Here is a 21,685-nt window from a genome sequence, read left to right as displayed (position 1 = left end):
AGTTGGTCCAAGCTAAAGTTCAAATTAAATGAGTATCATACAAAGGACAGCTAAAATTTTAGCTGAAAAGAGATAGAATAATGAAGTAAGAAAGAATAATGTTTGGTAATTTACTGTGCTCAGCAGGCTGTGGAGGGGATACGGGTATGTGTATTGTATAGCTTCAAGTCAGACTCAGCAGTAGCCTATAAAAATTACGTGCAAATAACCTTTTATTTTATAATAAGCCATTCCTACTCAATGTATATAATAAAGGGTCTGGAGCCGTTTTAAATAAATACAGGGGGGGAAAAAAGAAGGTCTATCACAGATCAGTGCATTTTAATCTCCTAATAGCAAATATTCCTGTTTTTTACAGGATACATCACATGCTTTAAGCAGAAGAGCCTATGATGTACAGGTAAACCATTCTTGTCACCTTTTCTGAACTACTGCTGGTGTTATAGCTCCTTGCTGTATTACCTACAAAAAGAAGGATCTAGTTTCCACAACAGAGAATTCTGTTTAGGGTTAGGTAGTTCTCTCCCAATAGCACTATATTACCCTTACTGAAAAATGTGTCATTTTTTATTTCTTCGCAGAATGCATCTTCTCCTTCAAACAGCAGCCACACTGACGTCCAGGTAAGAACATAGTGTCAGGTGCATGATATCATTGCAAGGAGCTTTCTGATAAATTATAATTCATTCTGAAAGTTAGGTTCCACTAATCCTTCTGTGCTGAAGGATGCTATTTTGAATTGGCAGTGTTTTCCCTATAACGTTATAACTTTGCGCAGTTGTAAATGGGCCCAGAATACAGAGTCTGTTCTGTTCCTTCTCTCCATTAAGCAGGTAACCATCACAGGTGTTTCTTTACGTAACATTTTGTAAAAGTCATTTGCAAAACACCAAAAAAATAGGTTTAGAATCTTTTTTTTTGGAAACAGTCCTGCTCTAGTGATGGTAATGGCCAGATATATAATTTTTTCATTTTAAATTTGGTAAGTAGGTACATCTTAGGGGTTAGGTACTTCTGTTACTAAAGTAGAACCAACTTTAATATTCTATAGGATCGTGTACTGATATAGCACTGTATATGTTAGAGAATTTTGTGAAATTTAAATGATCCAGAGTGGCACTTGATCCTGTTTTTATTAAAGCATCAGCTTCCCAGAGATCCTGAATCCTGCTACATGCCACATTATGCAGATTTAACACTAGCATAGTCTTCTGTCTCAAGAGAGTTTGCAATCTAATTCAATAGTGCAGTCAGATTTATAAGCTCCAGAAAATAACTGTTTTCTTAATTAGTTTTTCTGATACCAATTCCCTGTGTATGATATCATTAATTAGGTTTCATCCAAATCTATGTTTTCACAATAATTCAACAGATAGTGCTTGTTCATGCAGGAAAGTAGTAGAAAGAGTTTGTCACCTTACTTCTCACTACATAATTTTATAATTCAGGTTCTGATAAAATGCTTTGATAAAATGTAATTGTTTTCTTCAAAGGGTGGATCATTTATTGCAACCAGTGGTGGATCAAGTAATCAGGTCAGGATTGTCTTTATTTTTAACTAGTCTTGTCCAGATTGCTTCCTGGTAATTAAACTAATTAAATTCAGGAATCAGAGTTTAAGTGAAGTACCTTTGCATGGAGGATTGGTCATGTTATGCATTAAATTGTAAATGAAGTGACTGTTCGGATTAAATTTATCAGAAATGGCTCTCTGAAGTCACTTTTCAACACTGTTTCAATTTCATGTATGTTTTATTGGTGAGAGCACAATGGTGATTCTCTGCACTCTTGGACTACTTGATACTTCTGTCTTGCTAAGCATCTGTCCCTGAGACACAGCACCAAGAGATGTACTATCAGTCCAACTTTCAAAGCAAATGTTAACTATTCAGAGCTAAATTCATTTGTTCTAGGTGTAGGAAAGGTCACAGCTACTCTGTAACCCCACAGTCTTTCTTCCCCTAAACAGTTTCACATCTGAAATAAGAATTTATTTTAAATTTCCACGAAGCAATGATTGTTTCCTTTTTTAAAAATTTATAGGGTGGTTGCATTTGTCCTGATGGAAGCAGTGGTCATAGACAGGTAATTATTTTTCTGAGTTTATACTTCAATCTACATAATGGAGTATCTTGAATTAATCATCTAGTAAATATGGACACTTGGTTAACACTAAACATTAATGTTCATTTCCTTAGTATGGGTAAACTACATACAATGAAACGGAAGAATGAATTCCACTTTACTTGAGCTGCATAGTTACTATTCAGCCACTAACTTCCTGTACCTGTGCTTGGTGATCCAGATGCTCTGTCACTTGACTGTTATGTGCTAATTATTCATTACTTTCAAAAAACAGTCATTATCCCTTATAGTAACCACAGAATTTAATTTAATCAATTTAATTGCATCCAGGTTACTTTCCTTGTCTTTCTAACTGGTGCAATAAAATACTGTGACTAAAACATCAAAATCTGTAAATGTTTCAAAATTTAGTTTCTTAAATCAACATTTAAACTGTTCTTTCCCATAAAGACAATCACTGCAATTTCATTGTCACTTGCACTGGATAAACTTTTCTCTTAGGCAATGCCCCTGTGCTGGGAAAAAGGCCAAGGAATGTGCTTACCCAGACATTATAGAGTAGTTTTACCAGGCTTCTGGCTTCACCTGGCAAAGACAGATGAACTTGGATTTTGAAGTCACCTTTCTTCTACCAGAATACTTATTGTGAACCTTTTACTGAAGCTGTATTTCCATAAAAACCATTTGAATGGTGTAATATTTTTTTTTAGTTTTCAATTTCAATGGGAATTATTTTGCGGATTATTCTTTCTATTAAAACCCCCCCATGCTATTTAAACAAACTAACAGTATAAAAAAATTACTGCTTTCTGGACTTAACTTCATTAACTTAAAGAGCAGTCATTTTGGTAAGGTAGAATACCACCTCTTTCACCTAACTGAGGGTGAGCAGTAATCATGACCTGTATGTTTTAAAATATAAACTAGTCTATTTAAGATAACTACTATTGAAACCTAATTGAGGAAAAACCTTTATTTGTCATGTGATTGTAAATCTATATCAACAAATCCATTTACAAGGAAAAAGGTGGACATCTTTATGCAAGTTTTCATTCTGATGAGCCCTTTTCTTTACATGCTTTAATTGTTGCAAAAAAGGACTTAGTTTGTAACAGGAATCCACCACATCTTGACTGGGGAGATGAGAGTGTATGTATTTAGTTGCTATCAACAAAAATTTTCAGCATGAAGAAAAGAAGACATCGAAATTGGATACAGTAGAAAATCAACTCTCAGTGCAGATGTGTCCACTTTGATTCACAAGAGATTGTTTTCCAGTTTGCAATTTTATCAGCTGATCAAATTAAGTTATGATGAACTAGATAGCAATAGACTTGATCTTTGCTTTCATCCAACAGTAAAATCCAGCAATCTTTGCAAGGAATAGACTGAATTAAAAAACAGAGCTATCTTCATTTTCTGTCCAGGGCCCTCTACATGTGGCAGCTACAGTGCCTTAGATTAGCATGCAAACAGATTAGCTGTGATAGGTAGGTACATTCTTCTGAATAAAAAAGCAAGCTATAGGTAGATGTACATGTACAAATAAACCACCATTCATAAATCTTACATAAAAGAGTATCTACTTCCTTGAAGATTCTTCAGCACAGGAGGAAAATTCCTGCAAAAAGTTTTTTCAAAGAAAAATGGTTTTCCTTATGTGGATCCTGGATCTCCAAATGTCTCACACTGCAATTATTCTGCTTTTTCTCTAAGTTTCATCTAAAGGCAAGACCTTAGTCTACTGCTCTGAGGAAGCAGTCTAACCACAGAATAATACTTTCCCTGTTCTGTATATGAAGGGGATGTGACAGTAATAGTGGATGCTATGGACTGGTAAATAGTCTTCTCTCATAAGTGGTGAGCTCTCCTAAACACTATTTACACTTTGGAAGTTCAGTGTTCTGGCAATTTTTAAAAAGACCATCATTATCATGATCATCTATAACAACAGAGTCTGCAAGGTATGACATTAGATTCTGTGATTAGAAAGAGTAAAATTAAATGCTACTGCTACTTTCAGATCTTTTAACCTGAAGAGAAAAAATCAGAACCTGCTAAAGTTTTCCTGATCTCTAACAATCCCCCCCCCTCAGCATTCTCTTTTAATGTTTGCGGTAATGTTGTCCTCAAAAGCTTTATTTGAAAGAACAGAAATTCAGAATGGACTCATGTAAATGTCTGCTTGCAAGAAAATAGCTAGTCTGTGTTTTCATTTCAGGGAGCCCCAGGTTATCCACACAGCACATATTCTGGTAATCAGGTAAACATTCAGATAAAATGCCCTATTCAGAAGCTCCATCCAAAACCTTCCCTTGAAGGAGTAACCAAATATACACCAGTAACCCATTCTGTCTTCTGCACAGGGAGGGCCTTTCTTCTATCCCGGAGGATCCTATGGACAGGTAGTAGTTCTTCCTCCCTTACCAGGATAACACAGACTCCCATCCTCCTGGCTCCATCATGCCCAGTATTGTGGGTGCTATGACATGCCATAATTAGAGGCCTGACTGTTGTCCCTTAGAGCAGAAAACTTAACCCTGGGTGTAAGCTAGAGGTGTGAAGTTTGACAGAGAACAGTACAGGCTGGTATCTGCAGCTTTCTTACAGAATACAAATTTCAGCAGGCTAAGAAAGTTGCCACCAGAAGATTTCTTCTAGTTTAACAGTACCTGTATTCAGGTACATGGAAATTAGCTCAAAATTGGGAGAAAGAGTGTAAAGAGAGAACTGGATAGGCAGGTATTTAAACTCTTGTCTGTGAGAAAATAACTGGTTTGTGTTTTTCTTCTAGGGCAGCCCAGGTTCTTCCCACAGTTCTTACTCTGGTAACCAGGTAAATATTCGGGTCACTGTGTCTTCACAGGAGCAGTGTAAAAGTATTCCTTGAGAGAACAATTCAAACCAGTAAATTTCTGTGTTTTCTGTGCAGGGAGGGTCTTCCTACTATCCTGGTGGATCCTACGGACAGGTAGGTGTTCTTTGTAGAGATAACAGAGTTCTTTTATATTCATTCTTATGTTCCCTGTGTAGTGGCTGTTGTGAAATATAACACCCAAGAAATGAATCAACTGTTTGTAACTTACAACATGAAATCTGTCAGAGGAAAAGACTAAATTGTATTTACAACTTTCATGGAAGAATCTTTCATCCAAATAAGAAAATCAGTGATAAAAATTTCCTTCTGGTTTAACAGTATTACCCTAGAGTGAAAGTTGGGTTCATTGGTATTTACACCATCCTGTTTGCAAGAAAATAGCTAGTCTGTGTTTTCATTTCAGGGAGCCCCAGGTTATCCACACAGCACATATTCTGGTAACCAGGTAAACATTCAGATAAAATGCCCTATTCAGAAGCTCCATCCAAAACCTTCCCTTGAAGGAGTAGCCAAATACAAACCAGTAACCCATTCTGTCTTCTGCACAGGGAGGGCCTTTCTTCTATCCCGGAGGATCCTATGGACAGGTAGTAGTTCTTCCTCCCTTACCAGGATAACACAGACTCCCATCCTCCTGGCTCCATCATGCCCAGTATTGTGGGTGCTATGACATGCCATAATTAGAGACCTGACTGTTGTCCCTTAGAGCAGAAAACTTAACCCTGGTGTAAGCTAGAGGTGTGAAGTTTGACAGAGAACAGTACAGGCTGGTATCTGCAGCTTCCTTACAGAATACAAATTTCAACAGGCTAAGAATCTAGTTGCCACCAGAAGATTTCTTCTAGTTTAACAGTAATGGTCTTGAATTTTATTCAGGTACATAGAAATTAGCTCAAAATTGGGAGAAAGAGTGTAAAGAGAGAACTGGATAGGCAGGTATTTAAACTCTTGTCTGTGAGAAAATAACTGGTTTGTGTTTTTCTTCTAGGGCGGCCCAGGTTCTTCCCACAGTTCTTACTCCGGTAACCAGGTAAATATTCGGGTCACTGTGTCTTCACAGGAGCAGTGTAAAAGTATTCCTTGAGAGAACAATTCAACTACAAACCAGTAAATTTCTGTGTTTTCTGTGCAGGGAGGGTCTTCCTACTATCCTGGTGGATCTTATGGACAGGTAAGTGTTCTTTCTTGTTTGTAGAGATAACAGAGTTCTTTTATTTTCATTCCTATTCTGTGTTTGAAAGACAGAAAACACTTTCTTGAGGGAACCAAATTAATCAACTTTTTTTATTTTCTTTACAGGGAGGGTCTTCTGTTTATGATGGTAGCAGTGAATCCTATGGTCAGGTAAATACTCTTTTTTTGTCTTTGTATAGAGGGTGCTGGGGGCAAATAGCCTGGGTCAAATATACAGCTATATTCTGTATTTTGGCTCTTGCTATATTTTAATGAAAGTGGGCTTTTTCTTTGAGAAGTGAATGAATTTGTATATACTTCCAGGCTACTTAGTTAGAAGTTTACAAGGGAGTAAAAAGTGGGGTGCCTCCAATCTTTAAGGTTTGTTCTTGTCAACAATGCTAGCTTTGAATCACCTGCAAGATGAAGGTCTCTTCAAAAGTGGAATTAGAATTTGAGTTAAAAAATATGTTCAATTAGTGTTTTACAGGGACATAATTATGAGTTGCTCAAGAGCCATTCTTATAACTAGGTAAATAATCATACTTTTTAAATCTTCCCAGAAGGAGATCCTTACAGTTAGTGTCCAAAAAAAAAGTCTGTTCCAAATATGAGAATTATTCTGTTTGCAGTATGAGAATTGTTTATGTTTTCTGAACAGGGTGGATCTTCCGCATATAGTGGTGCTGAGTCCTATGGCCAGGTAATTGTTATTTTTCTCCTACGCCAAAAGCTTAAGCTTGCTCTGTTGGTTCTTATGTGCACTGGGTTCTAGGTTTCAGTTATTTTTAAGTGACCATGACCACAGAAATGCCATTTTATCTTTTGGTCCTCTTTAATTCATCCTTTTACAACTCAAATGGAGGGAAGCCCACTAACTGTGCCCTTTGACTGTTCAATGCTTTAACTACTTTATTGTTTATGCATTAGCTCATTCAAAAGGAAAACATTTTGTGCATTTACTTTACATACTTTACTTATGCAGAACCTGTTGAAAGTATAGATAATGGGATTTCTGAATATAAAGAATTATTAACTTTGCAAATGAACTTTATCTAAAATTTTTCCTTATAAAAATGTATGTTTGCAAGAAGGTTTTTTCCCCCAGCCTCTTCCATTTAAGCAACAGGTGAAGTTACATATTTTTTTCTTTTCTTGCACATTCGCTGCTTTAGGTAAAATTGAAGATTCTAAGCGGTTTGTTATTTTTATTCTTTTATTTTATATTCTCCACAATTTAGAACATGTGAGAGTCCTTTTTATATGAAAGTAAATGTTTTTTTCATTATTTTACAGGATTCGCCTTCCATAGGAGGCAGTGAAACTGCTGAGAGTGTAAGTATTTCTTCTCAACTATATCAATATCTTAATTCACTACCTCTTAAAGTATCTATTTGCTTACATGGACCTTTACTTCAACTCATAATCTTATCTCAAAGAACTCCTTCACACTACATTCTAATCATCTGTTATTCATCATTTTCTACAGTAACTTCTTTGAAATTGTATTTTTTCTACAGAGAATGGAAAATGTAGATCTAAATTATGTCATGCTATTGTGCTGTGTATGATAACGGCTTTGCAAATTAAAATTGCAGTTACAACAGTTCTGACTTGTAAAAATCATACATTTTTAATTGGTTATTAGAAGTAGCAATTACAAAGGAAACTTTATTTCACAGTTTCCATCAAAACGCAATATTATTATGTGACAACTTCCCTCTCCTTCTGTCCCCAATTCACACTACACTTTCTTTGTGTTTTTCCAATGCCAGACGTATAAGATTCAAGTTCCTTCATCTGTATATTACATAGGAATGGTCTGGTTTTGTGTAGTGTGGTGAAAACTGCCTGCTTTTCTGTTTATGAAGATGCCTTTTCTCCTGACTAAAGTATATTTCCTATAAATTCTGCTGAAGCTGTTTATAAAACTTTCCAAGTCTCCACCTTGAGTAATTGACTGTACTTTAAATGGATTTTCAGTAAGTCTGGTCCTGGTTAGTAGGAAATTGTTCTCTGCAAATAATTATAAATTCAGCTGTGCTCTTCAGCCACAGGTATATTGGGTCATTAGTTTCAGTGTAGTTTCTGTACCAAAATCTTCTTACAGATATTCAAGAAAGCTAAAATATGATACTACAGAGGGCTCAGAAAGCCCTATGAAAGAAAGTAAGGTATAAAAACATTGGTGTGTACCACTGAGGTCTACAAGAACCAAGACAGCTGATGCTTTGCTCTGTAACATTCTGGAGGAAATAAAATAGATTGAGATGTGATCTCATTCCTTTATATCACTATGTCAGAATTCACCTTTCAAAATAAAGAAATGCCATTCACCAGAAATGAGCAGAGAAAGAACTTGCGGGCTGCTTATCCTACACCCTACATCTTTAACCTTCCCAACAAACAGTATTTTTCTTTGCCTTCCACCCTTGCTCAGAAAAAAAATAGTAATATTTGCCATTGCAATAATTCAATTCTAATGTTTTTTAGGATTCCTCCTCACCAGCTGGTAGCCGCCAGAGTGAACGGGTAAGTGCTCCTTCCTTGTATATTGCCAGGGTGTCTGCCCCAGGGCTTGGCAACTGCCAGACACCTAAGTCCTGTGTGGAAACTGGTGTGGCAGCTTCCAGTGTGGGAGAGAAAGTCCTCAAGCACAGAGGGAATGAGGATATGGCTGAAGAGTCAAAGTACTGCTAGGAACCCCAATCAATGCTGAGGTGTGCTCTTAAATATCAAACTCACATCACAAACGTGATACCACAATTTATTGTTCCGGTTCCTATGTCTTTTAAATCACTGCTTGACTGCAAAGGGCTTCAATACCATGATTTTTGCAGCATTTATTTCAAGTGCAACCCTTTGCTTTGTTGTGCTATGTGAGGCTTTCCATTTTATGCCATTTTTACATGGCACCCATTGTATTTATTCTAATGAGGATTAAGTAACACAGACTGAGAAATTATTTTGTTGGAGATATAATAATTCTTTATTTGTTTTATCCCAAAGAATATCTTCATCAAAAGAGCAATTATCAATAGTCATAAAGAGGCATGTACTGTTTTATACAGAAAGACAGATTTTAATTTTTGTTCTTGAACAAGAGAAAATTAAGGAAAGTGGAGAAGCAAGGAATGTTTAGCTTCCACCCTGATCTTTCCAGGTTTTGGTTTTTGGTTTTTTCATGTAATTTCAATACATTTTTCCAGGATTTTTATTCCCCAGGAGGCAGCCAGTCAGGTGGACATGTAAGCATCTATTTTATTCATTATTTGCAGTTTCCTTCCAAAATGGCTCTACTATTTAAAAATTATCCAAATGAGTAAAGTGTACCAAGCCATTCATTTCCTAGAATTTCCCATGACATCTGGCATCATGTCTTGTGAAATCAAATGGCAAGCTGTTTGGAAAAAAATTAATAATTGTGTGTCTTCAACATCAGTCTTGTTTTCCAGAAGCCACTTTAAACAAAAATAAATTGCGTCTGCTTTTTATAGGGATCATCTTCTCAAGGTGGTGGCTACTCGAGTGGACAGGTAAATACTAAATCTTTGTATTTTTGTCCTGAAGTATCTATTATACAAAAGTTTGAGGCCTCATATTACTGCAATTTTTTATCTGTGAACAAGATTGATTCATTCTTCATTTTATATCTCTGTGTAAAAGTCCAAGTGTAAGCAGAGTGGCCAAAATACAATTCCTGTCTTAACTGATGTTCTAACATCAGGAAAAAATAAAGTAATAAATATTTAGTCTTAATTTGTATTTTCAAAACAGAAAGTAAGCAATTTTAATTTTTTTTTTCAGGACTCATCATCATCTGGAAGCAGCCAGTATGGTGGGCAGGTGGGAAATTTTTCATTGTTGTTACTGCGAGGTTTTTCCCCCCGCAGTGTACATATTTCCAGAAAGTATTGTCAGATTGGTAATACCTAACTTTCCAGGCTACTGTGTGGTTTATTTTAGCTTCATTAATTTTTCCATAGAGAAAATTTGGTTCTTAATCAGATAGATCTTTTCAAATGTAGTTAAAAGAGTAAAAGACAATACATTGTAATCAAATGCACATGTCAAAATTTAAAGAAAAAATTCTAAATGAGAATATAACATTTACAGGGTTCATCTTCTTCAGGAGGCAGCCAGCCTGGTGGACAGGTATGATTTTCTTGCTCCACAGTCTTCAGTTTAGTGTCAGGCACTCACAATTATCTTTTCATATCTTTCCTTCACCAGAACTGTTTTTCTTCACCACTGTTCTTTTTGCCCAAAGCCTCAGCAACACATTTTCTTTTGCCATGTCATTTGGACATTCTGCAAGCCAGAGTAGCCAGTAGTAACTGGCTGACAGTTGTATCTGAGCTTCTGTACCTGCTTTGGTGCTAAACATTTTTCTTCTTACACATCTCATGCAGATTGAATGTAGAAAGTGAGACAGTGAATGGTGAACTCCTGGCCACCTCTCAGTTAGTTTTATCAGAGTAGAAATCACCTGTTTTCTGTATCATCTGTAACAGGACATAGTACTGCATGTACTCCAGGTGCTCTGGACTCTCTAGGAAAAAAAAATTGCTTTCTGTAGTACTACTCAGAATTTTTTTTTCTTCCTTCTGGTGAGTAAGGTTTTTAAGGTAAAGACTGTATATAAGAAAATTTGAAGATAACAAAATTAGCATTTTGTTTCTCCATCAGAGCAGTAAGTGCAGAAATAGTTGCATAGGATGAAATAAATTCATTTCTAGAAGTTGGGCAGTTAAGAATGTATCTTTATGGTTTGCACGCCTGGGATGGTAGAAGTAATTTGAGTTGGCTCTGGAGTCTATTTCAGTCCTGTGCTCATGATATCTTAAATACTTTCTATATTCTTTACAGGGTGCATGTGATTGTTCTGGGGGAAGTTCTGTAAGTGCTACTTTTTCACTATACATTTTCTTTTACTAAACTATTTAACTGGAAAATTATCTGTGATCCTATTTATTTTTAACTTACTTTAATGTACTCTTAATTTTATATTCATTGTTCCTTTGGTGACTTAGATGTTTCTGATATGGTAGGGGTTATTTCTCATTATGCCAAGATGAAGAATTCAGCATTATGGAATCATCAAATCATTTAGGTTGGAAAATGCCTTGAGTCCAACCATTAACTCAGTACTGCCAAGGCCACCACTAAACCATGTCCCTAAGTGCCACATGTACACATCATCTAAATATATCCAGGTGTGGTGACTCAACCCCTTCCCTGAGCAGCCTGTTCTAGTGCTTTATAATCCTTTCAGTGAAGAATTTGTTTCCTAATATCCAATCTAAACCTCCCCTGGACCAACTTGAGGCCATTACCTCTTGTTTATTGCTTGTTACTCCAAAGAAGGCACAACCCTTCACCTCACTATAACCTCCTTTCATGTAGTTGTAGAGAGCAATAAGGTCCCCCGACCCTGCTTTTCTCCAGGGTAAACAACATGATAGATAGATACAATATGATATTTTTTGATTTATGGTCTTCCAGGCCAAAAAAAGACTGTTTGTTATCTTGGTAAATTGATAAAAGGAAGTGAGATGTAAGTGCAATTAATTTCAGACTGTGATATTTTTCCTTAGAAATGCTGTAGAACAGGCATTTTAAGGTTTTGTTTCATTTCCAGTTATGATCAAAGATAAAGGCTAATTTTTCTTTTCTTTTTTTTTTGCCCCATACAGGGTGGATCCCCTACCTTAGTCAGAAGTGATGCCTCTGCAAATGTAAGCAATCTTCTTCAGCTTTTAAGTGTGCCCTCTGTTTGGTTTGTCTCCTTTAGCTGGAGAGGTTAAAAGAGTCAGTGCCTAATAGAAGTCATACATTTGTGAAAATAACATACCTTAGTTTCAATCAAAAATATACATAGGACATTCATGCAACACTCAGCTTCACTTTCCATTTAAAATAGTTTTCATGTAAAGAGAAGTCTTTCAATGAAAAATGTTTGTCAAAAATGCAGGTACATGACAGTATAAATATTTACTTCAGGAGTCTGTTCCATTGGCTTCTTTGGAATTCTGTAAAAATATCCCCCAAGGATATGGATTTACATGATTATATTCCTTGTAGATCATTTACTGTGAAAAAAGGTTAGTAGTATTCATTCGGTCATCTAATGTTGCTTGCCCTCTCATAGGGATAAGAACATTTTTGCAGGAGAGATCTGTTGACAGCACTCCAGTTCTGTTCACTGTGTGTTGGAAAGTCATAATGTATCTCATGGGAGCTCTGTATGTGCTGCATCAAAGGGAAGAAAAACATTTGGGTCTTTTTGCATCTAGCACAGAACTCTGTGGCATTGTACCACGTTGTACCAGACTGCTGACTGATACAAAGCTGGCTTGGACACTGCTACAGAAATGTACCATACAAAAATTAATATTACATGATAAATAGGACTGGTCTTGTTCTCCCTTGTAGGAAGGAGGAAAGTGTATGTATCTACACTCATGAAAATATTCTTAACTACCTGTGTTCTACATCCTTCATATTACTGTTGTTGGCATTTGTTTCCTTTGAAACTTCCAATTGGGACTGATTCCTTTTGGTTTCTTTACTGACTTGGCTGTCAGCAGTTTGGAACTGAGGATTGTACATAAAGGAGGGAACATAGTGGAGTGTCTACATCAATGAGTGCTGCAAACTGCAACAGTGCTGATGAACTGATGGCCATACTACACACATTTCAGGAATGGTCTGCTCTGGTCTGGTCCCACGGGCCAGAAGTCCATTTACTACCTGAATGCATTAAGTGTATCCCTAGAGAGCATTTTAAAATTTAGTTTAATCTGAATGGCATCCAGTTAATTCCCTCTGAGACCACCCCATGATAGAAAAACAAACTACAGTGAGTGGGAACTATCAGGACTTCTGTCTCAGAGGGACACTCCTGATCTGTACTTTATTGCATAGATACACCCAGTACCTCAGCACGGGAGAGCAGCTTTTGCATACTGAGTGTAGATCTTAGTTCTCCCCCAAGTACATGTTGCAGTTTACCTTTAATATCTTCTTTACAGGGCAATTTAAAAGTCATTTTACACAGTTAAGATTCATGATGAAGGACACATTTCTGACACGTATTTCGCATTATGTGCTAAACACAAAACAGCTTATGAGCTTAGCAGATCTTGTGGAATCTCAGAGTACTCTAAAGGTCTGCAGTACTCTGGAAGAATTAATATTAAAACTTTTTGTAAGGATGTAGTTCTTCAGTATAGTGATTTTAAACTGAAACAAACAAGCTGCCCATCCTTCATTCACACCCTCTGAAGTGAAATAACCAGTATTTCCTTTCTGAAAGGGCTCTGGAGGCAGCCATTCTGGTATACAATTACACACTAAATTTTAGACATATTAACAGAGTAGGGAGGGCTAGATTTTACATTTTGAATGGACTTTAAACCCAAGCAAAAAGGTTTAAAATATAAATTTATATACTGGTATTCTTCAAGAAGTTTTGCTTTGAAATAGTTCTTTTAGAGAAAAACAACTGGTTGCTTTGTTGTTTTTTTTTTTCCCCAGGACTCATCTTCTTCTGGAGGCAGCCAAGTAAGCACTCATTCCAAAAGGAGAGCCAATTTTTCAGATCTGAAAATGATGGTTATTCATTCACTCAATTAAATTCAGTTTCTATATGGGAACCGTGTATAAAGGGCAAAAGCTCAGTAAATAAAATTCATCGGGTTTGATATGTCCTAAAAATTATACACAAGAAGTTTTTAGCAAATAGTGCCCCTGTTTTTGTGAAATTTGCATAATGAAGCTTACAAAAAAAAAAGTGTGGAGAAAGAATTAATCAAAATGTAGTATTTTTTATTACTAGTAGACCTAATCCCATTATGAAGAAAAGCAAATCCAATTTCCTCTCTTTAAAGAAACCTCTTGTTGTATGAGGTTTCAGTAAATTTGCTAAGTTTGGTTTTCAGAGGCCTGTTGGGTAGCCAATATTTTACTGCTAGGTTTGACCCAGGACTCAGCTTTCCAAATAAAGAAATTCCATTCTCCAGAAATGAGCAGAGAAAGAACTGGAAACAAGGCCACTTTAACCTTCCCAACAAGTCACACAGACAAAGTAGTACATCTTTGCCTTCCACCCTTGCTTAGGAACTCAGGTATTTCTCCAACTCACCTTGTAAGGCTTGAACATTAAAGCATAATGAAAGTCCTGCTCACCTGTCTTCACTCTTACCCTGCTCTCTTGCTCCTGTTGTCCTGGGAGAGTCATGTTTTGATTTAAGGAAATCCTACTGCAGGTAATTCACTGATTTGGTATTCTTTACAGGATTCATATTCCTCAGGAGCTAGCCAGTATGGAGGACATGTAAGCTCTTACTTTTAATATTTTATATGATATATTTGTTTTATAAGTATTTGACTCATAATAATAGAAGATCTCAATTTATTATTTCAAGAAAATTGACAGTGGTCTGTATTCTGTCATAATAATGTGAATTCAAGGAATACAAAAATGTAGTTTATTCTGGGATAATGGCACACAAACAGTCAAATAACAAAATATATATTTCTTTGCTGCTCATCTCCATGAATTAGGTATTCAGAAATAACCAATTTTCAATATTTTTCTAGGGGCCATCTTCTTATGGAGGCAGCCAATATGGTGGACAAGTAAGCATTCAGTAGTCCCTGCTCTTGTAGTTTTGACCTATGCAAAGCTTCAGTTTATTCACTGTCTACCTGGCTGTCTATTTTAGCTTTAATTTAGCCTAAAATCTTCTCAGTAAATCTTTCTCCATAATGCTTTGATGGCACTGTGATTAAACAAAACAAGTTCAGATGAAGATCATTATTTAAGACTAAGAAAAAATAGAATGTGAAATACATGGTTGACTCAACTCCTGAAATTTCCATGACAAAAGGTCATGTATTTCTGAAATAAGTACTTCATGAAATTAACCAAAATTTTTTAAAGCCTCATGAAATGATTCTATGAGTCTATGAAATAGATGTAAAAAAGTTTCAGTTTCCTTTTTTATTTTCAGGGTTCACCTTCCTCAGGAGGCAGCCAATATGGTGGACAGGTGAGAATTCTTCCCTTGTGGTGTTTACTACTTCATCAGAGACATTCGATAAATACCTCTGTGTAAAAGAACATTTTAAGGAAATTGTGTTTTATTTTGGTAATTTTCCCCCCATGTTTTATCTAATTTGTTGCTAAGTATATAGTAGTTATAAATGTATGTGATACAAAGCCACAAAAGAGTTTTTAAGATGGAATTTCTGATGCATCATGGTAAATGCAGATGATTCTTACCCCTTTGTGGTTCAATCCACTCACAGTTCTGTAGTGAAAGAAACTGGATACTTCTCCCTCATGTGGAGCATGGTTCAAAGGGCTAGAATGACAGACAGAGATCATTAAATTCTTTTTTGTTCAGGGTTCACCTTCTTCAGGAGGCAGCCAGTATGGAGGACAGGTGAGAATCTCCTCCTATGTAGTTCTTATTCTAACACACAGTTCCCACATCAAAACTTGATACTTTTATATTAACTGAAAAAACTTTTTGAGTCAACTCTGTTGATCTGATAGTTTATGATCAGGTATCTATCTGAAACAGTACAAAACCTATGTAGATCTGGTGCTTCTGTTGTATCACAATTAATGCAGTTCTGGCCTTGTTCTACCCTCCAGCCTGCCCTGCTGCTGTCAAGGTTTCTTAGCTCTAACAGTAAGGAGTGGCTGGAAGGAGATTTCATTCCTCCTCTCCCTCACTTCCTTTGGTAAAATGCAAAATCAAAGTTGATGTCAGAGAAGCAGTATGTCTCAGAAGAGGAACAGGGCAGAAGATCAGGAGTTGCTAAGAGAGGTGTTCCATGCCCTTGTGAAATGAAAGATGATGGATAGGGTTCCTAGTGCTGCCTAGAGGTATAGCCTCTAATATGGAGTGACATCCCCAACAAACTCATCCTTGGACTCAGAAAACATTGACTGTCGGATTTATTGGATAGGGGATTAGAGGAGAAAGAGATTTTTCAGTCCAAGTATAGTCTCAAAAAGCTACACATGCATTGTAATAGCTCATGATCAATATTATGGAAGATTCATATGTTAAGGACACTCCCTAATTTGCACAGAACACATAAAGCAATAGGTTGAATGTCTATCTTCCTGTAATTTTTCATTGTGCAACAGAGAAAAGAAACAGTCTTTCTTAAAAAAAGCTCTTAAAGAAGCTTCTTGATTTGAGAAATAATTGGCACCTTTGCTTCAGGGTCCATATTTCCCAGGTGGCAGCCATTATGGAGGACAGGTGAGAATTGTTTTTCTATTTATGGATTGTTTTTTCCACTGTTCATCTTTCCATTTTTTTGTGAAAAATTGAATACTTTGTAAAGGGGTATCTTACAGCAAAACAGTGTTTAGGCAGAACAGATGAATATATGACTTTCTGCTGTGTCAGCCCACTCTCATAAGTAAAACACAGGAGGCTGCTGTGAGCACACGATACAGGGCAGCAGCACTACTCTCACCTGCCTAAAGCTGACTTTGATTCAAACTTCATTGTTCTGTCTAAATAGCAGCCACTGTAAAGGCCAGTGGCTTTCAGTATGGCCATAAAATAAGTGTTTGCACTCCTATGACACTTAAGTTCATGGAAGGCAAATAAAAATATGTTTTTCTGTGACAGGTCATAAGTTAAATAATGTGCAACATATATAAATGCTTTCTCATTTCTTTAGGGTGTGGCTTCTTCAGGAAGCAGCCAGTACAGTGGACAGGTAAAACTTTTAACTTCCATAGTACCTGCACTTTGGGTACACAGTTAGAAAAACATTAGGAAAATGGACCTGTATTTTTTGCAAAAAAGGAACATTCTAAGAAAGAATGGCTTTAAGCCAGGCTGAGTGAGGATTGCTAAGTATAGGTGTGACCAGTATGTCAGATCATGGTATGAGCAAATGATACAGGGGCCTGTGTGGCTGCATGGAAATGCTTCTTTAACAAATCATGGTTGGAGAAGCCCATTTTTTGTTGTTATGTGCAAACAGAAGCAATTTGAATGACTGAGGACCACAGAAAACAAGTGAGAATGTTACTCAGTAACACAGAAATAATTAGTTACTCATTTTTTCCAGGGCTTTTCTTCAGGAGTCAGACAGTCTGGTGGACAGGTACGTCCTTCTTTCTCAGCACTGTTCGGTTCTGCCAGTGTCAGGCACTCACAGACTGCTTTGTGTAGCTTTCCTTCATGAGAACTGCTTCCCTTTACACATTTCATCCAGACTGAATGTGGAAAGTGAAACACTGAGTAGTAAACCCCTAACCACCTCTTACTTAGTTTTATCAGAGTAGAAATTACCTAATAAGCCTCAACTGGAAGACATCTTTAGTGTTTCCTGTAACATCCGTAGCATGAAAGAGTACTGTATGTATTCACAGAATCACAGGATATGCTAGAGTTGGAAGGGACCCATCAAGACCACTGAGTCCAACTTGTGGCCCTGTGCACGACACCCTAAGAGTCACATCATGTGCCTGAGGACATTGTCCAAACACTTCTTGAACTCTGGCAGGCTTTGTGCTGTGACCACGTCCCAGGGAAAATTCTAGGTGCTCTGGTCTCCTCAGGGGAAAAAAAATAAAATCTGTATTACTACTCAGAATCTGCTACTCATCATTTTAAGAGGTTTTAGTGTAAATTTTAAATGAGAAATTAGAAAATTCTATTTAAAAAATTGATGAGTAACTGCACAGCTAGCCTGAAAAGGGCAGTGGAGGCAGAAAGAAACTACTTTTTAGATGGAGCCTGGGGAGTCTATGAGCAGGATTTTATAGTCCATTTGCTTACAGTGAGCAGAATGTGAGTTTGATTTACGAATTCAGAGTCCTATTCCAATCAGAGACCCAGGAAAGTAAGTTTGGTTGTGTTTTGTACAGGGTGGGTGTGTGTGCCCCGGTGGAGGTCCAGTAAGTATTTTTTGTCTTTATATATTTTTTCATGGTATGTACACATACTGGAAAATTCCCAAGGAACTACATTTCTTGAAATAATTCTGTCTGTGAAATTCTATGTATGATGGAAGTTTTCTTCACATTATGCTAAAATGAACAATTTTGAACCTGCTAAAGACAAAAACATAAAGTAGCTTGCAACTGTAGTAGTGTATTCAAAACTAGCTACTCAGTTTGTGAGAGAGGCCTGGGACTTTTCTAAGAATCTGTTTCCCAAATATTTCATTGGGTTTTGGACATGTGTGTGTAACAGTGCTGCTCTTATGACGGTTATTAACAGTATGATTCAACTACTGAAACTTAGATCTAAAATCATGTCCCCAAATGCTTTCAGATTGGAGCAGAGCAACGCATTTAAAAAGTTATATATTTCCATTTTTTCTGTCTAATTAGTATATTCCTTATACTTTTGTAAATACTTTAAAAAGAAACAAACAAATTCCCCCCCAACATCTGACAAACCCCACTCCACTGTTTGCTGAGATCAAGCTAATTTACTTCCAAGAGATGGTTCAGTGATCTGTTTGCTCAGTATAGTCAAAATTGCTTAGATGACTACTTCTCTTTCCTTGATTACATAATCAAGCAAAACCACATGCCCAAGTATACAACTCATGACACCCATGCAAATTCTGGGAATCAAAAGTGTCAAAAATAACCTAAAAATTAGAATTTATATAAATAGACATTATATTATTTTATAATATATTATCACATATATATATAATATATATTGTATAAACATAAATTATTTGACATATAAATCACAATAAATCAAAACTAAATCCTTTACTTGTGTAATCAAAAGAATAGTAGTAATCAGTGTAAATGACTTGATCATTGCAATTGGTCAATATGTTGTCTTGCTTCTCCTCTATGTGACATTGAATTTAATACAGAGTAAACACTTCTATTTCTGTTGAACACAGGGCTCTTTTGGAGGAGCCAACTATGCTGGTGGACAGGTAGGCAGTTTGTTTTCAACATTTACACAGATTAGTTCCTCAGGAACTATTCCTCAGGAATAAACATGGCTCAGTTGCCATATTTGCCCAGAATCCATCAAATATTGAGTTCAGTTTAGTCACAGAGATAAGGACAATAATTCCAGAGAGTGTATGGGGCTCTTATTAAGTCACTCTTGACATTTCAGTTATATCTTCCTATGAACTAGAGCCAAGATCTTACTTTGTACTTATAGGAGCTTTCTTACCTCGAAAAATTACTGAAGAATCATTCACAGGGTTCATCTCACTGCCTAAACCATTAACATGATGTGTGGATAACTAGTCATTTGCCACTGCATTAATAACTGTGTAAAGTTCTTCAAGTTAATCAATGTCAGGAGTATTGTTTATATTAGGCCCAGGACTTTTTAATGACAGATTCTATTTAGAAAACTATTTATGAAAATTTCCCGTTCTTTTTACAGGGTTCATCATATTCTGGAAGCAATCAGTATGGTGGACAGGCAAGCACTTTTTCTTTGTTTTCAAGATCTTCTTTCTACTTGCTAGTTATTAAAAGAAAAATATGATGCAGTGCATATACTGTTGGTTTTTCAGAGACACTCTTAATAAATATTTGAAAACAGGGACCATCTCTCAGTAACTGAAATGGAGTAGCACAAACAAACTTCAGTTTAAAGAAATTCCACAGATCATAATTCTAGTTGTTTTACCTCAAAATGCCTCTTATCTCAAGTGATAATTTTAATTAACCATTTTTATGTTTCAGTTTCACATTGCTATGATGCCAGTTCAAAATATATTTTCTATGTTATTTTTCAATTATATTGAAGTTATCTTTTTTTTTTAAACTTGTTTAGATTGAATATTTGAAAAAATTTGGCACAAAATATACCAATAGATATTGCTTTGAAAATATAAATTCTGGTGTGTTGCACCCAATAATACTACTTTCCTCATCTTCAGCTGCAGTTCAAGTCTCTTACTGCAATCAGCTCCCTGAGTACCTTCTCTACACTTAGTAGTTTGTAACTGATTCTGAAATCTTACTACTGCAAGTAGTTGACAGATGTAATGGAGGGCTGTCTAATAAGATGGAGCATATTTTTCATTAGTATTATTGTGTTTGCAATGTTTCACTCTGCTACACTTAAAAAAATAATTTCTTTTCACTCCATTGCGAAGCAATTGAGTTCAGTATCACTCTACAAAGAAGATAATCTCTTGTAGCATGGGGAGGATTTTTAACAGCTGCAAATCAATCTTGTTCCCAATTACCTATTTGGAATCATAAGTATATTTTTACAATAATAGACATGATGCTCTCTGAACACATCTGATGTAGCAGAAAATCACACATAAAGTAGATTTTTTTTTCTCTTGAAAGCCATATGTAGGACACTTTAGATCCATTTATGTATGTAACAGAACAGTCTTAGCAGGTGGTTTGTGACTGTTTGCCCAATTTAGTACTTTCAGCTGTTAAGGAACTTAGAGGCATTAAGTCAAAGTCTTTCACTGAATCTTTTTAGATTAATATACTTTCCAGATTGTTACAGAGATCTCCTGTTAAAAGTCATTCTGTGATGTTTCATTCTGCATAGGAAAAAAAAGTAACTGCTATTAAATTCTCATATTCTTTTTAACAGGGATCTTATCCCTCAGGAAGCAGCCAGTATGGTGGGCCGGTGAGTATCTTTCCATCCCATCACTCCTAGCTTCTTCCTAACATACTTTCTAGATCAGGTCAGTTACTTGATGCTGAAAGATACATTAATTTGGCCATTTTATAAAGCCTAAATAGTTGAGGTAATACCAATTGGTCATTTCAGCAAGGTGAATAAAAGATTTGGTTCCAATGAATTACTGCTCTGTGTAAAACATTCCTTTGAATGTACTATAACCACCAAACTGTATTTCATAACACTGCTCTCTTAGTTCAAATTGCCACTGGTTTGGTGTGCAGTATAGAGATGAAGTTTTAGGTACCCCATTTACTGTTTTTGTTCAAACAACATCCACATAAGTTTGTTCTAAGTACTGCACAAATTGTCTCGAGACAGTGACAGAAGATTTTTCCTTCAATTAATAGATGTTGCATTGACTTCTTACAGGGCTCATTTTCTTCTGGAGGCAGACAACATGGTAAACCAGTAAGTCAAAAAATTCAAATTTACCTTCCTTTTTTCTTATATACCTGTTAAAAACCCCGTATCTAGTTAGTTATGGACCAGACAGTTTTCTGAGAATTACTTCAATATGCAAAGAGTTTCACATGATTTAGTCATCTGGGATAATCTCAACAAATGCAAACACAATATTTATTTTCACACAGTTCCATTGTTTAGAGACAGCATTTTACTATGTAACTGAACTTCTGGTAATCACAGAATGAGATCACAGGATTTTATTTTTAATTTGTTTGTTTGTTTAACAAACTTCTGAATAGTTATTTCTGTTTAAATTCATAATAATCATACACTTCCTCCTCAGGGCTCAGTTTTTCATTGATTTTAAATGCATTTGTCCTAAGTATTTCTGGCTTGCTTTGAAGAAAATACTTACTTTTTCTTTTTGAAGGACACAATAGTT

The 21,685-nt window shown here is 36.1% G+C and overlaps 1 protein-coding gene across 41 annotated transcripts in view; it reads left to right on the top strand.

Annotated features, from left to right (window-relative positions):
- Window positions 1-21,685, top strand: part of LOC135418864 (hornerin-like) — a 53,964-nt gene that overhangs the window by 29,238 nt on the left and 3,041 nt on the right. For 17 of the 41 annotated variants that reach the window (XM_064664617.1, XM_064664604.1, XM_064664600.1 and 14 more), the window contains 35 exons: window positions 359-400; window positions 582-623; window positions 1,494-1,535; window positions 2,044-2,085; window positions 4,307-4,348; window positions 4,452-4,490; window positions 4,880-4,921; window positions 5,018-5,056; window positions 5,367-5,408; window positions 5,512-5,550; window positions 5,952-5,993; window positions 6,096-6,134; window positions 6,263-6,307; window positions 6,798-6,839; window positions 7,433-7,471; window positions 8,630-8,668; window positions 9,346-9,384; window positions 9,634-9,672; window positions 9,944-9,982; window positions 10,253-10,291; window positions 11,006-11,035; window positions 11,833-11,874; window positions 13,676-13,702; window positions 14,436-14,474; window positions 14,741-14,779; window positions 15,154-15,192; window positions 15,550-15,588; window positions 16,384-16,422; window positions 16,853-16,891; window positions 17,249-17,284; window positions 18,051-18,080; window positions 19,055-19,090; window positions 19,558-19,596; window positions 20,743-20,781; window positions 21,208-21,246. In XM_064664617.1, the coding sequence (XP_064520687.1) occupies window positions 359-400; window positions 582-623; window positions 1,494-1,535; window positions 2,044-2,085; window positions 4,307-4,348; window positions 4,452-4,490; window positions 4,880-4,921; window positions 5,018-5,056; window positions 5,367-5,408; window positions 5,512-5,550; window positions 5,952-5,993; window positions 6,096-6,134; window positions 6,263-6,307; window positions 6,798-6,839; window positions 7,433-7,471; window positions 8,630-8,668; window positions 9,346-9,384; window positions 9,634-9,672; window positions 9,944-9,982; window positions 10,253-10,291; window positions 11,006-11,035; window positions 11,833-11,874; window positions 13,676-13,702; window positions 14,436-14,474; window positions 14,741-14,779; window positions 15,154-15,192; window positions 15,550-15,588; window positions 16,384-16,422; window positions 16,853-16,891; window positions 17,249-17,284; window positions 18,051-18,080; window positions 19,055-19,090; window positions 19,558-19,596; window positions 20,743-20,781; window positions 21,208-21,246 (1,365 nt within the window). The remainder of the gene's footprint in view (window positions 1-358; window positions 401-581; window positions 624-1,493; window positions 1,536-2,043; window positions 2,086-4,306; window positions 4,349-4,451; window positions 4,491-4,879; window positions 4,922-5,017; window positions 5,057-5,366; window positions 5,409-5,511; window positions 5,551-5,951; window positions 5,994-6,095; window positions 6,135-6,262; window positions 6,308-6,797; window positions 6,840-7,432; window positions 7,472-8,629; window positions 8,669-9,345; window positions 9,385-9,633; window positions 9,673-9,943; window positions 9,983-10,252; window positions 10,292-11,005; window positions 11,036-11,832; window positions 11,875-13,675; window positions 13,703-14,435; window positions 14,475-14,740; window positions 14,780-15,153; window positions 15,193-15,549; window positions 15,589-16,383; window positions 16,423-16,852; window positions 16,892-17,248; window positions 17,285-18,050; window positions 18,081-19,054; window positions 19,091-19,557; window positions 19,597-20,742; window positions 20,782-21,207; window positions 21,247-21,685) is intronic. The other 24 variants (XM_064664613.1, XM_064664612.1, XM_064664605.1 and 21 more) reach the window with 24 other exon arrangements.

The sequence above is a fragment of the Pseudopipra pipra genome, chromosome 9, assembly GCF_036250125.1.
Source record: "Pseudopipra pipra isolate bDixPip1 chromosome 9, bDixPip1.hap1, whole genome shotgun sequence".
In the NCBI taxonomy this organism is placed as follows: Eukaryota; Metazoa; Chordata; class Aves; order Passeriformes; family Pipridae; genus Pseudopipra; species Pseudopipra pipra.
The sequence above is the reverse complement of the archived record's forward strand: the minus strand, read 5'-3'. Positions and strand labels throughout refer to the sequence as shown.